General features: G+C 42.2%; 1 protein-coding gene across 3 annotated transcripts in view; it reads left to right on the forward strand.

Annotated features, from left to right (window-relative positions):
- Window positions 1–16,031, forward strand: part of ralgps2 (Ral GEF with PH domain and SH3 binding motif 2) — a 413,674-nt gene that overhangs the window by 140,224 nt on the left and 257,419 nt on the right. For all 3 annotated transcript variants that reach the window (XM_067990774.1, XM_067990772.1, XM_067990773.1), the window contains exon 4: window positions 14,330–14,456. In XM_067990774.1, the coding sequence (XP_067846875.1) occupies window positions 14,400–14,456 (57 nt within the window). In that variant the 5' untranslated portion in view covers window positions 14,330–14,399. The remainder of the gene's footprint in view (window positions 1–14,329; window positions 14,457–16,031) is intronic.

A 16,031-nucleotide genomic window follows, 5' to 3' on the forward strand; every position in this document is an offset into this window, starting at 1 on the left:
TAGCAATTTTGTCACAAGTACTGTTTTTCTGAGCTAGTCATGGACCTAGCACAATATTCAGGGAGAACAATTTGTGTGTGTTCTCAAATGTATTGTCAGCTATTATACAGACAGAATCTTCAATCCCATTCTGTAGAACAGTTAAAGTGTGGTGCTACCAGATTTATTTTTACTTATTTCAAGTCCAGTGTGTAACACTCCCTTGTGCAGGGTTGTTTGGAGCATTTTGATTGAACATAATGGGCCAGAATTTTGCTGAAAAAATAACGGCGTCTGAATGACGCATGCCGTTATTAACGCGCAAATTGGCCAGCAACTTGTAGGGTGGTGTGAATTGCGAATCGGCACACGTTGCTGGCTGATTTGCACCACTCTGCTGTTAGCTTTGCGAAAATGGCATCTCGCATTTAACTCTGTGATTTTCATGAAGTTGCTCCATTTGCCCGTTAAACTCGCAACAGGAAGTTAAGTCTAGTAATTATTAGTGCAAGTACCTTTTTAACAGTGTGATAATTCTTAAATAACTGGCAATCAACTTCTCTGGCCCAGAATTTAAAGAGTTATAAGTGTGGAGTCTCATTCTTTTCCTTTCTGTCTCTTTTTCCTCTTTCTCTTAATCCAATATTTCTTTCCCTCTCTCTCTTTCTCTTTCTGTACCCGATTTGACTCTAATTCACCCACTCTAATTTATCCTCCTTCTCAGTTCTCCTCCTGTTTATTTCTCAATCCTTTAATCTCATTGGTTAAGGAGATACGCTCTTGGTCCCGTTGCTCACTAGGGCGCCAGATGCTCCGTTGCCCTCGCTGCACCTTTATCAGCTCACGCTTCCAGCAACTTAGTGGGCAAAAATTTTAACCATAATGTGCAATTGTAAATCTAACCAATGGGGCACGCCACGAGGTGCTCCACTCCAGCAAAATCTGGCCCCTTGTTTGGTGTCACTTGCTACCTGATACATGAAGTACGTTCTTCGTTCCCCTTTTACGTTTTTTTAATTGCTTGCTGTTGTTTGTTACCTGTATTGTCATCTGCAACTCTTCAAGGATGGAAGTCTCTTGTACAGATGGAGACAGACTTACCTGTACTGCTCAGCAAGAGTGAAATTACTCCGTAATTGTACAGTGGTTTATTCTTGCTTCCTTTATTGTGAAACTAATTTTCTCAGCCTGCAATGGTGGCAGGAGTTTACTGCACCACTGTTACGGATCATTAAACACAGTTAATAGAGCTGATTTTGAAACCAGGGTCTTTGAGCATCAAATGTCGGGAGAAAATCTGAATGGAAAAAATTGGAAATAAAAAAAACAGGCTAATTTCAGAGAAAAACAGTAAAAAAAAATCACTTTGTTTTGAAGAATATTAAAAGGCAAGAGACTAACAAAAGGCACAGCTAAGCTAACTAACAGCTACTTACTGCACTTCTATGTACAGCTCAAATAAGCCTGCGTACGATTTCCTGTTTGAGACTTGATAATTTTATACTCGCATCAATATGCTGTGTTGCTGCATAACTTTACACTGGGCTTTCATCTCAAGGGAAGTCTTGTGGTCACTGATCACTTCTATGCAGCATTATATCCAGCTTATCATTGCAAAATTCTGCTTGAAAATTTGTTTGAAAGTAGTTATTAAGCTTGGCAATGATTAATTCATAGCCGTAAATAATTAATTCATCGTAACCCCACATATGCCATCAAGACTACTTCATACCCTCTTGTGAAATATGAAATGAACTGACTTCAAGTACACATCTTCTAAGTGCCTAAAGAATGTGCCTCAAATAACCTCCCTCCAATGATTTGGTGCTGAAAATGGGATCCTGAAATGCATTGTGCACTATGTACATACGTCTTTGTGCAACATGTGTGGTGACAACAGTAATGCGATATGTGCGCACCTCAGGACCCGTGAGGTGCGCACATATCGGATTCATTTTCCGGGTCAGAATAGGGAGAAAATCCTTGCTTCCAGAGCAAGCAACCAAAAAAAACCCCAGGATGTATCAGTGGAAATTGGTTAGAAAAACTAATTTTAATGATTCACAACCATTGTTAACTTTTTGGATCATGTATGATGCTGACTTGTGTATTGGGCCCGTTGTATTTAATAAGCCTAGTAACAACTGTGTTGTACATATTAAAAAATTACAATGCCCTTAACTGTCATTTTTAATATTGTATTACTCCTTGGTTGCAGTAATTTCTGACTTGCAAGGCAGACATTCTTGATGGACAGGTCCCATTATTGTTGCCTGGAATTGTTCAGTGGTACATTTCAGTTTTTAAAAAAAATAAAGGCTATCACTCTTATTGATGGCTTCAACCATGAATTGAACAACTTTTGGTTGTCTGCATTTAGATGTGCTGATTTTCATTAGCCACCCATGGAAATATCTGAAATATCTGGTGTATGTGGCTAGATTGGCAGTGAGGATATGTAATATTAGCCTGTGTATTAATCTTCCATTTTTCTCCCTTCCTCCCTAAAGGGTATTGACTGTTGCTGGGGCACATTACTACTTTGTACCTTGCCTAGTGACCATTTTTCATGTGCAAATGAGTGTTGGCAGGCTCTTTGACCTTGGAAGGCTTCAAAACAAAAGCTGGCCTTGTCCTCACCTGACATCCACAAATGTGCATTTTTAAGCAGGGGTCACTGGATAATGATCAGGAGTAGGAACCCTGGCAGATATCCTTTTTGTCAGTCCCTACATATGCTTACTCCCCTGTCCCCGTTCCCGTCTGAAAGCTCAGGAAGACTGAAGCCACTCACATCAGCCATCTGGCCCTGATCAGCTAATTCTGTACTGATGGAACCAACAAAAAACATCTTTCCCAGGTTTTAAACCTTAATCTTTGTGGGGATTTTTAAAATCTCTGTATTTAAACCTATTTTCAATTGGAAAATATTGGTACCACAGTTAACTTTTTTTTGCCTCTGCCAGCAGATGGCTTCCGGGTAGGGTGTGGAATGTTCATATTGTAAAGCATAATTGTGTGGTACAGGCTGGATAGACCAGTGGGTCTTTTCCTGTCTGTCATTTGTTTGTATGTTCAAGAACAACAGCTTTCATTTACATAGTGCTTTTAATGTCGTAAAACATCCCAAGGTGCTTCACAGCAGCGTTATCAAACAATTTGACACCGAGCCACATAAGGAGATATTGGAACAGGTGACCAAAAGCTTGTCCAAAGAGGTAGGTTTTAAGGAGCGTCTTAAAGGAGAGAGAGGTAGAGTGATGGAGAGGTTTAGGGAGGGATTTCCAGAGCTTAGGACCTAGGCAGCTGAAGGCACAGCTGTCAGTGGTGGAGCGATTAAAATCGGGGATGTACAAGAGGCCAAAATTGGAGGAGCGCAGAGTTCTTGGGGGGGTGGTGAGGGGCTGGGGGGGTGCGGTTTGTGGGGCTGGAGGAGGTCACAGTGATAGGGAGGGGCGAGGCCATGGAGGGAATTCAAAGCAAGGATGAGAATTTTAAAATCGAGGCGTTTCCGGACCAGGAGCCAATATAGGTCAGTGAGCACCGGGGTGATGGGTGAATGGGACTTGGTTGTGAGCTGGATACGGGCAGCAGAGTTTTGGATGAGCTAAAGTTTATGGAGGGTGGAAGATGGGAGGCCGGTCAGGTGAGCATTGGAATAATCAAGTCTAGAGGTAACAAAGGCATGGATGAGGGTTTCAGCAGCAGATGAGCTGAGGCAGGGGTGGAGACTGGCGATGTTACAGAGGTGGAAGCAGGCAGCCTTAGTGATGGAGCTGCTATGTGTTCGGAAGCTTATCTCTTACAAACTATAAAGATGATGAATGCGGTGTTTAACAGAGAGTAACACAGCGTCAAAAATAGTACTTTACAGTGTAATGTTTCAGTCTCCCTCTTCTTCCACACATTTTTGCACTGCTCTTTTGCTCTCGTTCTCGCTCACATACACCCTACATTTGTGGACAAGGGTGGACAACCCGACCTTTTCCCTGGACATCATCATTGTTAATTTTGACGATGCTGGGTGGCGCTTAAGAACTGTCCCAGGTGACTAGGAATTTATCGCAAGAGTTGCCTTTTAGGGCTACTTGTTAATGAGCCACATGCTAGCTTGCCATTCTCACTCATTCATTTTGGGACTTTGAAAGTGGAATCTGGTTCCTATTTCTTACAGCCCAAAGCACCTCATGACAGAGAACTTGTGGTGCAGAAATACACCAACAGCCAGAATATTACTCCGCTGTTTTACTTGGATGTTTTATTGAAGCCGCAATTAGCACTCACTTCAAAGTTTTCCAAGCACTGTTCAGTTAAACTTGTGTACCAGGAACTCTGTCACAAACCACAAAGAAGAAACTTATTTTTATTACATCCTTAAGATCTCCCAAAGTGCTTCATAATCTAAAGTTTCCTTTTGAAATGCATGTAGGCAAAGATTAAAACTCAATCAGTCCGAGATTCTAGCCTCCCATGTCAATGCATAGTCCAGTATGCTGTTACTGAGGATTCGAGATTAGGAAGACTCAAGGTTTAATCCCTGGTTTCTGCTGAGTTAGTTAGAAGAAAATTGGAAGTGGCACAACAAAATACTGAAGGTAATATGAGTTGTCACGTTTCGGGCTTTTTGATCATTTTGCCCTATAAAGGAGTTGGACATAATGTTACGGTGTTGCTTTTAAAGGGAGTTCACCAAGGTTGAACACTCCTCACAGCCATATGTTGGAGACTCTGGGACAAAGAGGGGATTAATATTTTAACGAGCCAGGCATTGAAACTGACCAACCAGGGGCAATAGGTAATTCATTATCTTGGTTCAGACTTCATCGTAAATGGTATTCTTGCGTACACAGCATGGCGTTATGTGGTGAGATACCACTGTTGAGAGGGTGGTAGCCTGTATAGTTGACAGGCCTACTGGCCAACCTCTGGATTGGGCCAAGATCAGAGGGACCTGCCCCTCATGTTTAGAAACAACAAAAGAAGAAAAAAAATTGTGTTCAGTTCCAAAACGGTTGTGACAGGGAAGTGAAGGCCTAAGCTGCTTATCTTAAGTTGAAAAGCGATCAGACCCAGAGGAAACCTTGGTCTGATTCAGAGTTGAGTCCCACTAAAAGCAAGTATATATAGCCCGCTAACTGGGACAGAGCAGCATGGTTTATTATTTATCTTGTTTGAGGAATGAACTGAAGTTCAATTGGAGTAAGTAAGATTTGTTACAACTATATTTGTATATTCACTTGCTGTCTGTAAAACAAAGCAGCTTAGCATTCTTATCTAGCTTTGTCTGATGTGTTAAACCAGTCTGCTTACTGAAAGGTTGGAGAAGCACATGTAAGAACACGTGCGAAGGACATGGTAGCCATTTCAGATCACAAGGGGGTACTATTGTTCCACTGGTGTGTTATACTATCATATCATTAGATATTGGGCAGTTTGGGCAAACTTCTGAATGTAAGAACCTTGGATCTGTTCATGGGAGTGGCCAACGTCACTGAAGCTGGGAGAATGTCTAGGGCAGACCCAAAATTTGTAAAATTGGTTTTACCCTCCTCTCACTATGTTGAACCATTTTCTACTCACTCATTCTTTCTCAGGACCTGCAAACTGTGAAACTCCTTACTTCTATCAGTCTTCCCTACAATTTGCATGATTTGAAAGCCAAGTTTGGTGTCTTACTATTTATTGATTTTTTTTTTCTCTTTTGTATTTTTCCAATCTTGCTGGTTTTCTGTAGTATGGGCCTACACTAGGGTTTCTTGTTAAAAATTGGGATTTTTTTGAGTCCGTCTAGATTGAGAGAAGATCAGTGCAGTTATTACGATTATTGACTTATTTGCATTTAATCTGATGATTTCATTGCTTTTCAAAGCTTTACATGGGTTTTTATAAAAATCAGAACATTATTCAGAGTGCACATCTCAAAAGGATGAATCTGATTTGTTTGCCCTGCTTACATTGCTGTCAATGTCTTTGGAGGACAGAGACTAGAGGGCTGGCACTTCAGAAGAAATGCAGAGGGCTATTTTGGTATTCCCTTGTGAACCATCTTTTTCTCTGACATTTTGAAAGTTATAGTTGGAAACAGTAATTTACGTATGCGTACACTGCAGCAGAGCATGGAGGACTGGATTGGTTAGTTGAAGGACTTGACCTATGGTTTTGTAAATCAATCAGCCAGCCTGATCATCAATTCCATGCACTGACACACTATATGTATTCAGTTGAACTGGCTCACACTAATTTTAAAAAAACTGCCTTAGCAGAGGCAAGAACGTTATTGGAGTGAAAAATTGTCAGCATTTAATTTTCCCTACAATGTTTTCAACTGTGCTTATTTTTTTGTTTTGCACATTCGAAGAGGCTTAAGTTAATTATTGTCTTGTTCAGTAAAACAGTCTGCTGCTAATGTCATATGATCTTGTATTTGTCGGAGTGCAGCAAACACAATAATATGCAATTGCTGCCTCCTAGTGGACATATGTAGGTACATTCTTCATATATGTTTGATTAGAAACTGATTTTGTGCCTAGATCTGGGAAAAATGAAAAAAATAATTACTGAAGCAGTTTGATGCACATGATGCAAATTCACTGACTCCTTTCCAGCTGTTTTTTAAGAAAAAAACTTCTTACGGTTAATGATGAAAATATTGGTTGGTTCAAGGTTTTGTGCCTTTTTTTTAACTTTCACTCTATCTCTACTGAAGGCACTGACTCTTGCCAGGTCATTGGTTCCATGGTTCTTGGTCACCCACTGTTAACTGACCCAAATGGCAATACTTCACATGCAACTCTTGACAGGCAATTCCACCACATGGGGCATCAAAGCCAACTCAGAGTCCCTTTATTCACTCATGTCCATACGGGTTCATTTTCCATCAGGGACCACAGGACAGCAATCAAAATAAGGATCTGCCTGACTTTTATTCCTTAGTTTACAGTCACTGAGACCAGTTGTTGCACCCCAGCTGACTGCTAAATCAACACAGACTTGAAATTGAACCTCGGCCCTTCTGGCTTGTATGGCTTTGTACGACTTTGCTTTTATCCACAAGACCAATTCTAATCTCAGTTGTGTCAATTGATGGGGCAGGGCAGAAAGATAGTGTGGGAGCAGAAGATATAAGGAGGTCAAGGAGGGGTGGCTGGAAACTGGCAGAAAAGGCAACCTGGCCTACTCTCCGACATCCAACAGCCAGATACAGAGCTGCATTGATAGTGGCCTGCAAGCTGCATCTGCCTACCCTCTCCTCTGACAGTACGGCTGTGATGAAGGTAGTTCAGAAAGAAGGGAAAGTAAGATTTTTTTAAAAAAAATAGAGCTTTAAGGTTTGGTATGGAGAAAATGCAGCAAGGTTTTGATTCCGTCCAGCCTTCTGTTGCTTTATTAAGAAAGGTGATGCTGAGTAACCAGGATAGCAAGCACTTATCTCCTTCATGCTTCCATTCTTGAGACAACTAGTGTCCATTACAGTCTATTCCTTCTAATTCAGTCATGTTTTGCCCATCAAAATTCATTCAGGAAACCTTTTTATCCTGTAATTTGAATTAAGTGAATTAGAATGGGAGCAGACTGTGTGTAACACCAACTGAAGGAGTGTTGGGATATGTTTAATGGTGACAGCTGTGGTTATAGTGTCTGCTCGCGCCCATGTTGACTGGGAAGAAGCAGAGCACTGCATGTGCACTCGCACGTATCTATTCACTGGTGAAAGTTCCACCTATTTTTAAAAAATATTGACCTTACTGTTATTAAAGATTGTGCAGCTTCTGTGACCTGATAAATATGGAAACCAGAAGTGTTATAAATGTTGTAATATGGTTGTATTTCTCCTAGCTAGCTGACAGATTGAATTGCTTAGATCTGCTAATCTTTTACGAAACTGCTTTAAGTAAAAAAAAATATTCACTTCACACTGGTGTCTGTGACTCGTGGCACATGCTCACCCTTCTGTAATGGTGTTCCAAATGTCACTGTGATCCCAGGTCGTCACGAACTATTTAGATTTCTTTAGTGCCTTTAATATCGCAAAATATCCCAAGTTATTTCACAGTGGGGAGTCATACAGGATCCGGAGGGAAATTAGGGGAGGTAACTGAAGATGTGATTCAAGAGGTAAGTCTTAAGGATACTTTTCAAGATGGAGAAGGATGTTGAAAGGTAGAGGGGCTTGGTGAGAGAGTTCCGCAATGGTGGGAGGGACAAGCCAGCAGAATGCTTTGTCTCAATGGTAGAGTGTAGGGAGGGAGATAGCACAGCCGACCGGCATCGGAAGAGCGGAGTTGCGTGCAGGATGTAGGGCTAAAAAAGGTTGTAGAGGTAGGGTGCAATGAGACCATTGTATGATTTGTGGATGAGGTTGGGGATTTATGAGTTGAAGCGCTGAGGGTTAGGGTTGGCAAGCAGTGGGATGATATGTGAGCTGGACTCTGTGGGATGGGCTGCAGGCAGTGGAATTTATGCAGGGTGGAACATGGAAGAAGGGAATGGGAAAGGTGAACTCTGTAGGTGACTGATGTCTTTGAGAGTTTGAACAACAATGGGGTGATATATGGACAGAGATGGGAGATTTTGGGTAACTGTGTTCAGCATGATCAGCAACATTATACCACAAATCTTGCAAAACAAACCATTCAACCTGAGCATTGGACTGTCATTTAGGGTTGTTGCTTTTTGTAACAAGGTCCCATGTATAAAAGGGCAGCATTCTAATCCTTTATTCTGCCTTGTTCTCTAAAGAATCCTGTTTAATGTCTTAAATGATTCAGTGTACTTTGGTAGTTGGCATTACAACACCACCAACAAGTTGTATTTATATAGCCTCTTTAACCTTGTAAAACGTTCCAAGGTGCTTTACAGGACTGATATCAAACAAAATTTGACACCAAGCCGCATGAAACATTAGGACAGGTAAGCGGGATGGTTTTAAGGAGCACCTTAAAGGAGGAGAGAGAGGTAGAGAGGCGGAGAGGTTTAGGGAGGGAATTCCAGAGCTTGGGACCGAGGCGACTGAAGGCACGGCCGCCATTGGTGGAGCATTTATATATGGAGCGATAAAAATCGGCATGGCGCAAGAGGCCAGAATTGGAGGAATGTGCCTACATTCCTTGTACTGCTGTCTGGTTTCATATTTATTCTGTTTTCAATTAGATGCACCTGAAGATAGTGGCACTCGTAACATGGTTAGGGACCACTTGTGTTCTATTTCTTATTCACTTGTTGTCCTTGGAAGATCTGCTGATTCATGTGTCTGAGACTGTCATTCACGGTTGCCCCGCTGTTGGATGCTGTCCCTCCTTTTGCCCTTGGATTTTACCCCTTGGCTCCATTTGCAGCATCTGAACATCAAAGATCTCAAAATTTATCTCTTCAACTGTGTCGTTGGCCACTTCTCCGAATTCCCCTTCTACTCCTACTTGGGTCCAACTGCCAAACTGAAATGCTTGGAATGCTTTTGCTACGTTGACGATGCTATATAAATCTAAGCTGTTAAAATTGCATTCCTGTAGAATGGTAGGACATGAATTTGTGGTCCATCATTTCTTCCAGAGAATGGTGCCATCTTGGGAGGGTTGCTGAGCAGATGCCATGTACATCCTTACATAGAGGGAAAATTTGAGATGGATCCACTTTTTTTTATTCGTTCATGGGATGTGGGCATCGCTGGCGAGGCCGGCATTTATTGCCCATCCCTAATTGCCCTTGAGAAGCTGGTGGTGAGCCGCCTTCTTGAATCGCTGCAGTCCGTGTGGTGACGGTTCTCCCACAGTGCTGTTAGGAAGGGAGTTCCAGGATTTTGACCCAGCGACGATGAAGGAACGACGATATATTTCCAAGTCGGGATGGTGTGTGACTTGGAGGGGAACGTGCAGGTGGTGTTGTTCCCATGTGCCTGCTGCTCTTGTCCTTCTAAGTGGTAGAGGTTGCGGGTTTGGGAGGTGCTGTCGAAGAAGCTTTGGTGAGTTGCTGCAGTGCATCCTGTGGATGGTACACACTGCAGCCACTGTGCGCCGGTGGTGAAGGGAGTGAATGTTTAGGGTGGTGGATGGGGTGCCAATCAAGAGGGCTGCTTTATCTTGGATGGTGTCGAGCTTCTTGAGTGTTGTTGGAGCTGCACTCATCCAGGCAAGTGGAGAGTATTCCATCACACTGCAGACATGTGCCTTGTAGATGGTGGAAAGGCTTTGGGGAGTCAGGAGGTGAGTCACTCGCCGCAGAATACCCAACCTCTGACCTGCTCTCGTAGCCACAGTATTTATATGGTTGGTGGTCCAGTTAAGTTTCTGGTCAATGGTGACCCCCAGGATGTTGATGGTGGGGGATTCGGCGATGGTAATGCCGTTGAATGTCAAGGGGAGGTGGTTAGACTCTCTCTTGTTGGAGATGGTCATTGCCTGGCACTTATCTGGCACGAATGTTACTTGCCACTTATGAGCCCAAGCCTGGCTGTTGTCCAGGTGTTGCTGCATGCGGGCTCGGACTGCTTCATTATTTGAGGGGTTGCGAATGGAACTGAACACTGTGCAATCATCAGAGAACATCCCCATTTCTGACCTTATGATGAAGGGAAGGTCATTGATGAAGCAACTGAAGGTGGTTGGACCAAGGACACTGCCCTGAGGAACTCCTGCAGCAATGTCCTGGGGCTGAGATGATTGGCCTCCAACAACCACTACCATCTTCCTTTGTGCTCGGTATGACTCCAGCCACTGGAGAGTTTTCTCCCTGATTCCCATTGACTTCAATTTTACTAGGGCTTCTTGGTGCCACACTCGGTCAAATGCTGCCTTGATGTCAAGGGCAGTCACTCTCACCTCACCTCTGGCATTCAGCTCTTTTGTCCATGTTTGGACCAAGGCTGTAAAGAGGTCTGGAGCTGAGTGGTCCTGACTGAACCCAAACTGAGTGTCAGTGAGCAGGTTATTGGTGAACTGCATCACACATAATGTAGTGACTGGTTGAAAAGTACAACCTAGGTAGAACCATTGGAGAAGGCAGGCAGCCTGCTCTTTGTTAGGGAATGGCATGAGAGAACGTAAAGAAAAGAGAGACTTGATAAAGTTGTTACTGAGACCGTATAAATGAATTTGAGCAACAGTTTTTGCTACTTGAATTAACATTGCTGAGTCTCTTTTTAATATGGTACATTATAGACATAGGATAACTGCATGAAGTTGAAATGCTTTATTAATATCATCTCACCCTGAGATGCATTACTGACTTGGGAAAAGCTTCATGGTATAGTGTAATATAGAGACAAAATATGTATTACAGCCTTTTTATTTGTTTTTGAATCCAGAGTTTTGTGCTCAGTGTTGAGTGATGTGATTGAGTTATGTGGTTTTACAAGTGGCGTTATTAATTATTATTTTACCATCTTATATATGAACATTGATTTTCCTCAAAAGATTAGGTGCTACCAGTTCTTTGCGTCCTGTATAGATGATTGAAATTTTAAAACTAAACATACTGTGGATTCAGTGTACCGTGAGGATTAAACCCTTGGTCTGGTTGAACTGTGACAAAGTTATAAACTGGAAATAATATGTATGCTGTATACAGGTTCTGAAAAAGGGAAGGACTATATACTCACCTAAAGCTGTTTCTCATGTACATTATTTTAATGTATGGTTTTGATTTATTGAAGTTAATGAGGTTACTCATGATTTAAAAAAGAAACATCTCCTAAAACAAGTTTGTGCATATAAATTCTAGTTCTTGTTTGATAATTCTTCTCATGAATATCTGGGGCTCTTTTTTTTGCATTTGTTTGGTATGATTTTCCACTTCATGCTTTCGAATACAGATTGTGAAACTATGCACCTGTTTCCACAAGGTGGCAGCAACTTCTTAGTTATGGCTGGTTCAAGCCCCTGGCACCTCAGGATAAACCAGCACCATAACAGTGCCAGTCATTAGATGTGCAGATGGCACATTGTTTTGGCCAGTAAATTGGGTTTTCCTTTTCTTTATTTTGAAATCCTCTTCATATTTCTGCAGAAGTTGTAGTTAAATTGGCATTTAGCTCTCAAACTTTTTTGGGGAATTTCATTGACCCTTGCAAGGTATGTATTACTGAGTAACTAATGGTACATGTACTTTTATGTGATACACAGATTTTACACATCCTAATGAATTGTTGCGTATGTTGGGTCACAGCATTTTTTGGTTAACCATTAGTTTGCATAAGTCATTTAATGGTCTAACAAGAGGGTGCAAACTGAGGCAATGTAAATTGGATGAATGTCTGCTAGAATTGACCCAGATAGTTGGTGAGAATACAAAGCCACTGAAGAATTTACACCAGGATGTTGAGTGGCTTTTGTCAATGCTGGATGCCATTCAGAAATAAATCCTTTTGTTGTATCATAATTACCATATCCTTGCCACCGATTCCATCCCCTTCCCTGGCCACTTTCGCAGGCTGGACCAGACTGTTTGCAACCTCAGCGTCCTACTTGACCCTGACTCGGTTTCCGTCCCCATATCCTCTCCATCGCAAAGACCACCAACTTCCACCCTCGTCTCTGCCCCTTCCTCAACCCATCTGTTGCTGAAATCGTCATCCATGCCTTTCTCACCTCTGGATTTGACTGTTCCGGTGCTCTTCAGGCCAGCTCTCATACACCACCCTCCATGAACTTCAGCTTATCCAAAACTCTGCTGCTGTATCCTATCCTGTACCACATCCTGCTCACCTATCACCATTGTCTTCCCTCAACACCTCAAACTTAAAATTCTCACGCTCATATTTAAATCCCTTAATGGCTTCGCCACTCCTTATCTCTGCAACCTCTGCCAGCCCTACAGTGCCCTGCCCTGAATTTTCCGTTCCTCTCACTCTAGCCTCTTGTGCGCCCCCTGCTCTTCGCTCCGCCGTTGGCGGTCATACCTTCAGCTGCCTAGGCCCTATGCTTCTGGAATTCCCTCCCTCAACTTCGTGACTTTCCTCCTTTTAAAACGCTCCTTGAAGCCCATTTCTTTGACTAAGCTTTTGTTCACCCCTCCTAATATCTCCTTCCTTGGCTTCAATTTGTTCAATGCCTCTGCGAAGCAACTTGGAACATTTTTTCTATGTTAAAGGCAATATATAAATGCAAATTGTTGCTGTAATTGCATTGTATGCTGATTAAAGTTGTATTGCAGCATAGTTTCAACTACTGTTCTTTGTCTCACAAAGATGGACAGCCTTGAATAAGGCTGTACTCGCTGTGATCAGAATTTGCATTACAATTGGTTGTTTCTGCCTTTTAGATGTTTTCTTGTTGGAAATTTTCAGTGTACATACTGCTGAGAGTGATCAGAGGGAAAACTGGTGGATTTCTGCAGATGGGGTTGAAGGATACATATTTACAACAGCACAATTTCAAACTTTTCTCTTGAGGTTGGAAACCAAGACAAGGCTTTAGTTAAACTAAGATAGAATTTAGTGAAACATGGTTCTTCAGATAGCCTCATAGTTAAAGGCAGTGCCCAATGTAAAACAGGGCCATAAACTCACAAGATCTCAGGTTCAGTTCCTGACTTGTGCTGAACTAGCTGATCTTAGTCAGAGCAATGTTTGGGGTGCTACTATTGGCCTCACCATCTCCAGCAGGGGAAAATCAGCCCAGGAACATCTGCTGGAATATGTGCCTGTGTGGGCATCATTCTTGGCTGTGATGCCTTCAATGGGGGAATAGCTGCCAAAACTCACATCATGTGACAAATAATCAATTGAATGAGGTACTGGGCATGCTGTCATCCTTGGAACCAGAGTGTCTTGAGGAAGGAGAAAATTGGCCAAAGAATAGTAAATTGCAATGAGAGAAGTTGAATTCAAGATGATCCAATTTATGTATTTCATTTAGTAAAGTCATTATGATGTAAATACTTTCAGATGTGCTCACCTCACTTCGTGCATCTAAATTACTATATCATTTAGAATGGAATTAGTGCACAAATTGGGAATTTAAGTGCATAAATATTGTACTTTGTGTTAATGTTACAATTTAAATGCAAAAACTTGAGTACCAAAAAGTATGCAATTAATAGTTTGCCATTATGCAGAAGTGTATTCCTTGTTGGAAGTTTTCTGTGTACAATAATTGGAAGTCAACCTTTCTCTTATTTGAATCATGAAAAAAAAATTAGCTGCTTTGTCAATTTATTGTAATTGCTTTGAAGACATATATTTGAGGTGGTCATTTGCTTTTTGTCCATCAGCTTGTCACAGAAGAGAAAATTAAGTACTCTGGATTAGTCTGACTACTTTATAATTTTTATAAACCAAGGTGTTTTGCGAATGAGGAGACACAGCTGCATTTGTAGAAATCTGGCAACTGACTGCCGCCCTTTCTTTGCATTGCAGGAGTTATGAAGTTCACGTCCTGACCATGAGCTTTCCATAGCGCTGCTCTGTGGTGGATGGCATAGGAAGTATGGACCTGACTAACGGACAGCCGAGCACTATATATTTTACAGCCACTGCTTCAGAGGTAAGACCTCCATATACACCCTGGAACCCCAGGCAACATAGCCTTGTCTGTGTTTATGTATTTCTTATTTACCAGTTTGTCCTCATTGAATTTTCTGTGCTCTGAGGTATGGAAATGCCTTTTCACAATACAGGTGACCGATTAGTGGATAAGTCCTAAACTAGAAGACCCCGGTCTAGGTTTCTCGAGTTGAGTACCGGAATTGCACTTAGACCAGTTGGTGTTTCAGCGCTGAGATCCATAGCAATTTTCTTCCTTCATTTAATATTGATGGCAGTTCCCAGCGCAGTCAGTGCTCTTTGCAAGGATTTCGCCTCTTTCTGGTAGGAAAGCTCAGTACCGCTGTGGTGTTAAACTGGATGTAGCAGCTAAAAAGAGCGAGGGTAATAATTTTGTGTCCAGCAATTTGGCTCACTGTTGTGCCTGAAACTGACTCTTCAGGGCACCGAGCCCCTTAACATTACTTTCAGCTGAGGTGCAAGTGCACATAATCTACCAAAAGAGGAGCCTGCCTTTGGTACCTGTGTGAACGAGGCCTGCAGCAGGCATAATCCAGGCCCAGAGGAAGGAGATGACTGTAGTCATGAGTGCTACCTGCAGCAACCCTCGCAAGGTTACTGAACACTGGAAGTAGTTTATTGACTAAGGTAACAAGAGGCAGCATATCTTGTAACAGTACACTATAATAAGTATGTTTCCTAGCTGCAGCCACCTTGTGCTCAGTGAGTTGCACATCATCTGCAATTCTCCTGCGAATGTTCCTTTACTCACACTGACATTGGTAACAGCTTCTGGTGGTACCTTCTGGAGTTGCTTCTGGAACACATTGTGGCCTTCAAATGCTTATTTGCCGATGGCCAAAAGCAGCCCCCAGAGGGTCCTTTACTGAGATGTTCTTCATCACCAGCAGTGAATGAGCAATAGGGGAGGAAAATGGACCCATGCAGCAAGCCCCACCTACCTGTTGTCATTTACATTTGGTAGGGTGTCGCCAAGGCAGGTTTTGGAGGTCATCCCCAATGGGGCAAAGCAAAATTGTCCTTGCAGATTTTTGCGCCAGGGATTTGGCACTAGATTTCGTCAACAAACTTTTCTGCATTCGCCGCCCCGGGAACGCTTGCCAATGGCCACTAAAACAGAGGAAAATCTAGGCCCAAGTATTTATACCTTGAGATATATCCAAATAGAAGCAAACATTGATTGAATATTATATGTGGCCTGTGTGGTTTCATGCTATTTTATTTCCAATCAAGAACGTGCAGTTTGACAGAAGCATTTTGTCCTTTGCTGTTGTTCCTGGGCAACTGAGTTATCACCCCAAAGAACCTGCTTTATTGTATATGAGGAGAATGAATGAGAATTAGAAATGGATTTTTTGCAGTCGCTGAATTTGTCTCTTCTCTACAAATGAAGTTCTCCACACGTTAATTTTCCCAGCTTCCTCACCTCTGGTCTTTATTTTTTCACCAATTTTCTCCTTTCCACCCCACCCTTCACCAAAAAAAGGCCTGACTCATTGCTGGGATACAATTCACAAGGATGTAAGATAATTACAGATTTCAGACCACCTTAGTT

The sequence above is a fragment of the Heptranchias perlo genome, chromosome 9 (genome assembly GCF_035084215.1).
Source record: "Heptranchias perlo isolate sHepPer1 chromosome 9, sHepPer1.hap1, whole genome shotgun sequence".
NCBI classification, from domain to species: Eukaryota; Metazoa; Chordata; class Chondrichthyes; order Hexanchiformes; family Hexanchidae; genus Heptranchias; species Heptranchias perlo.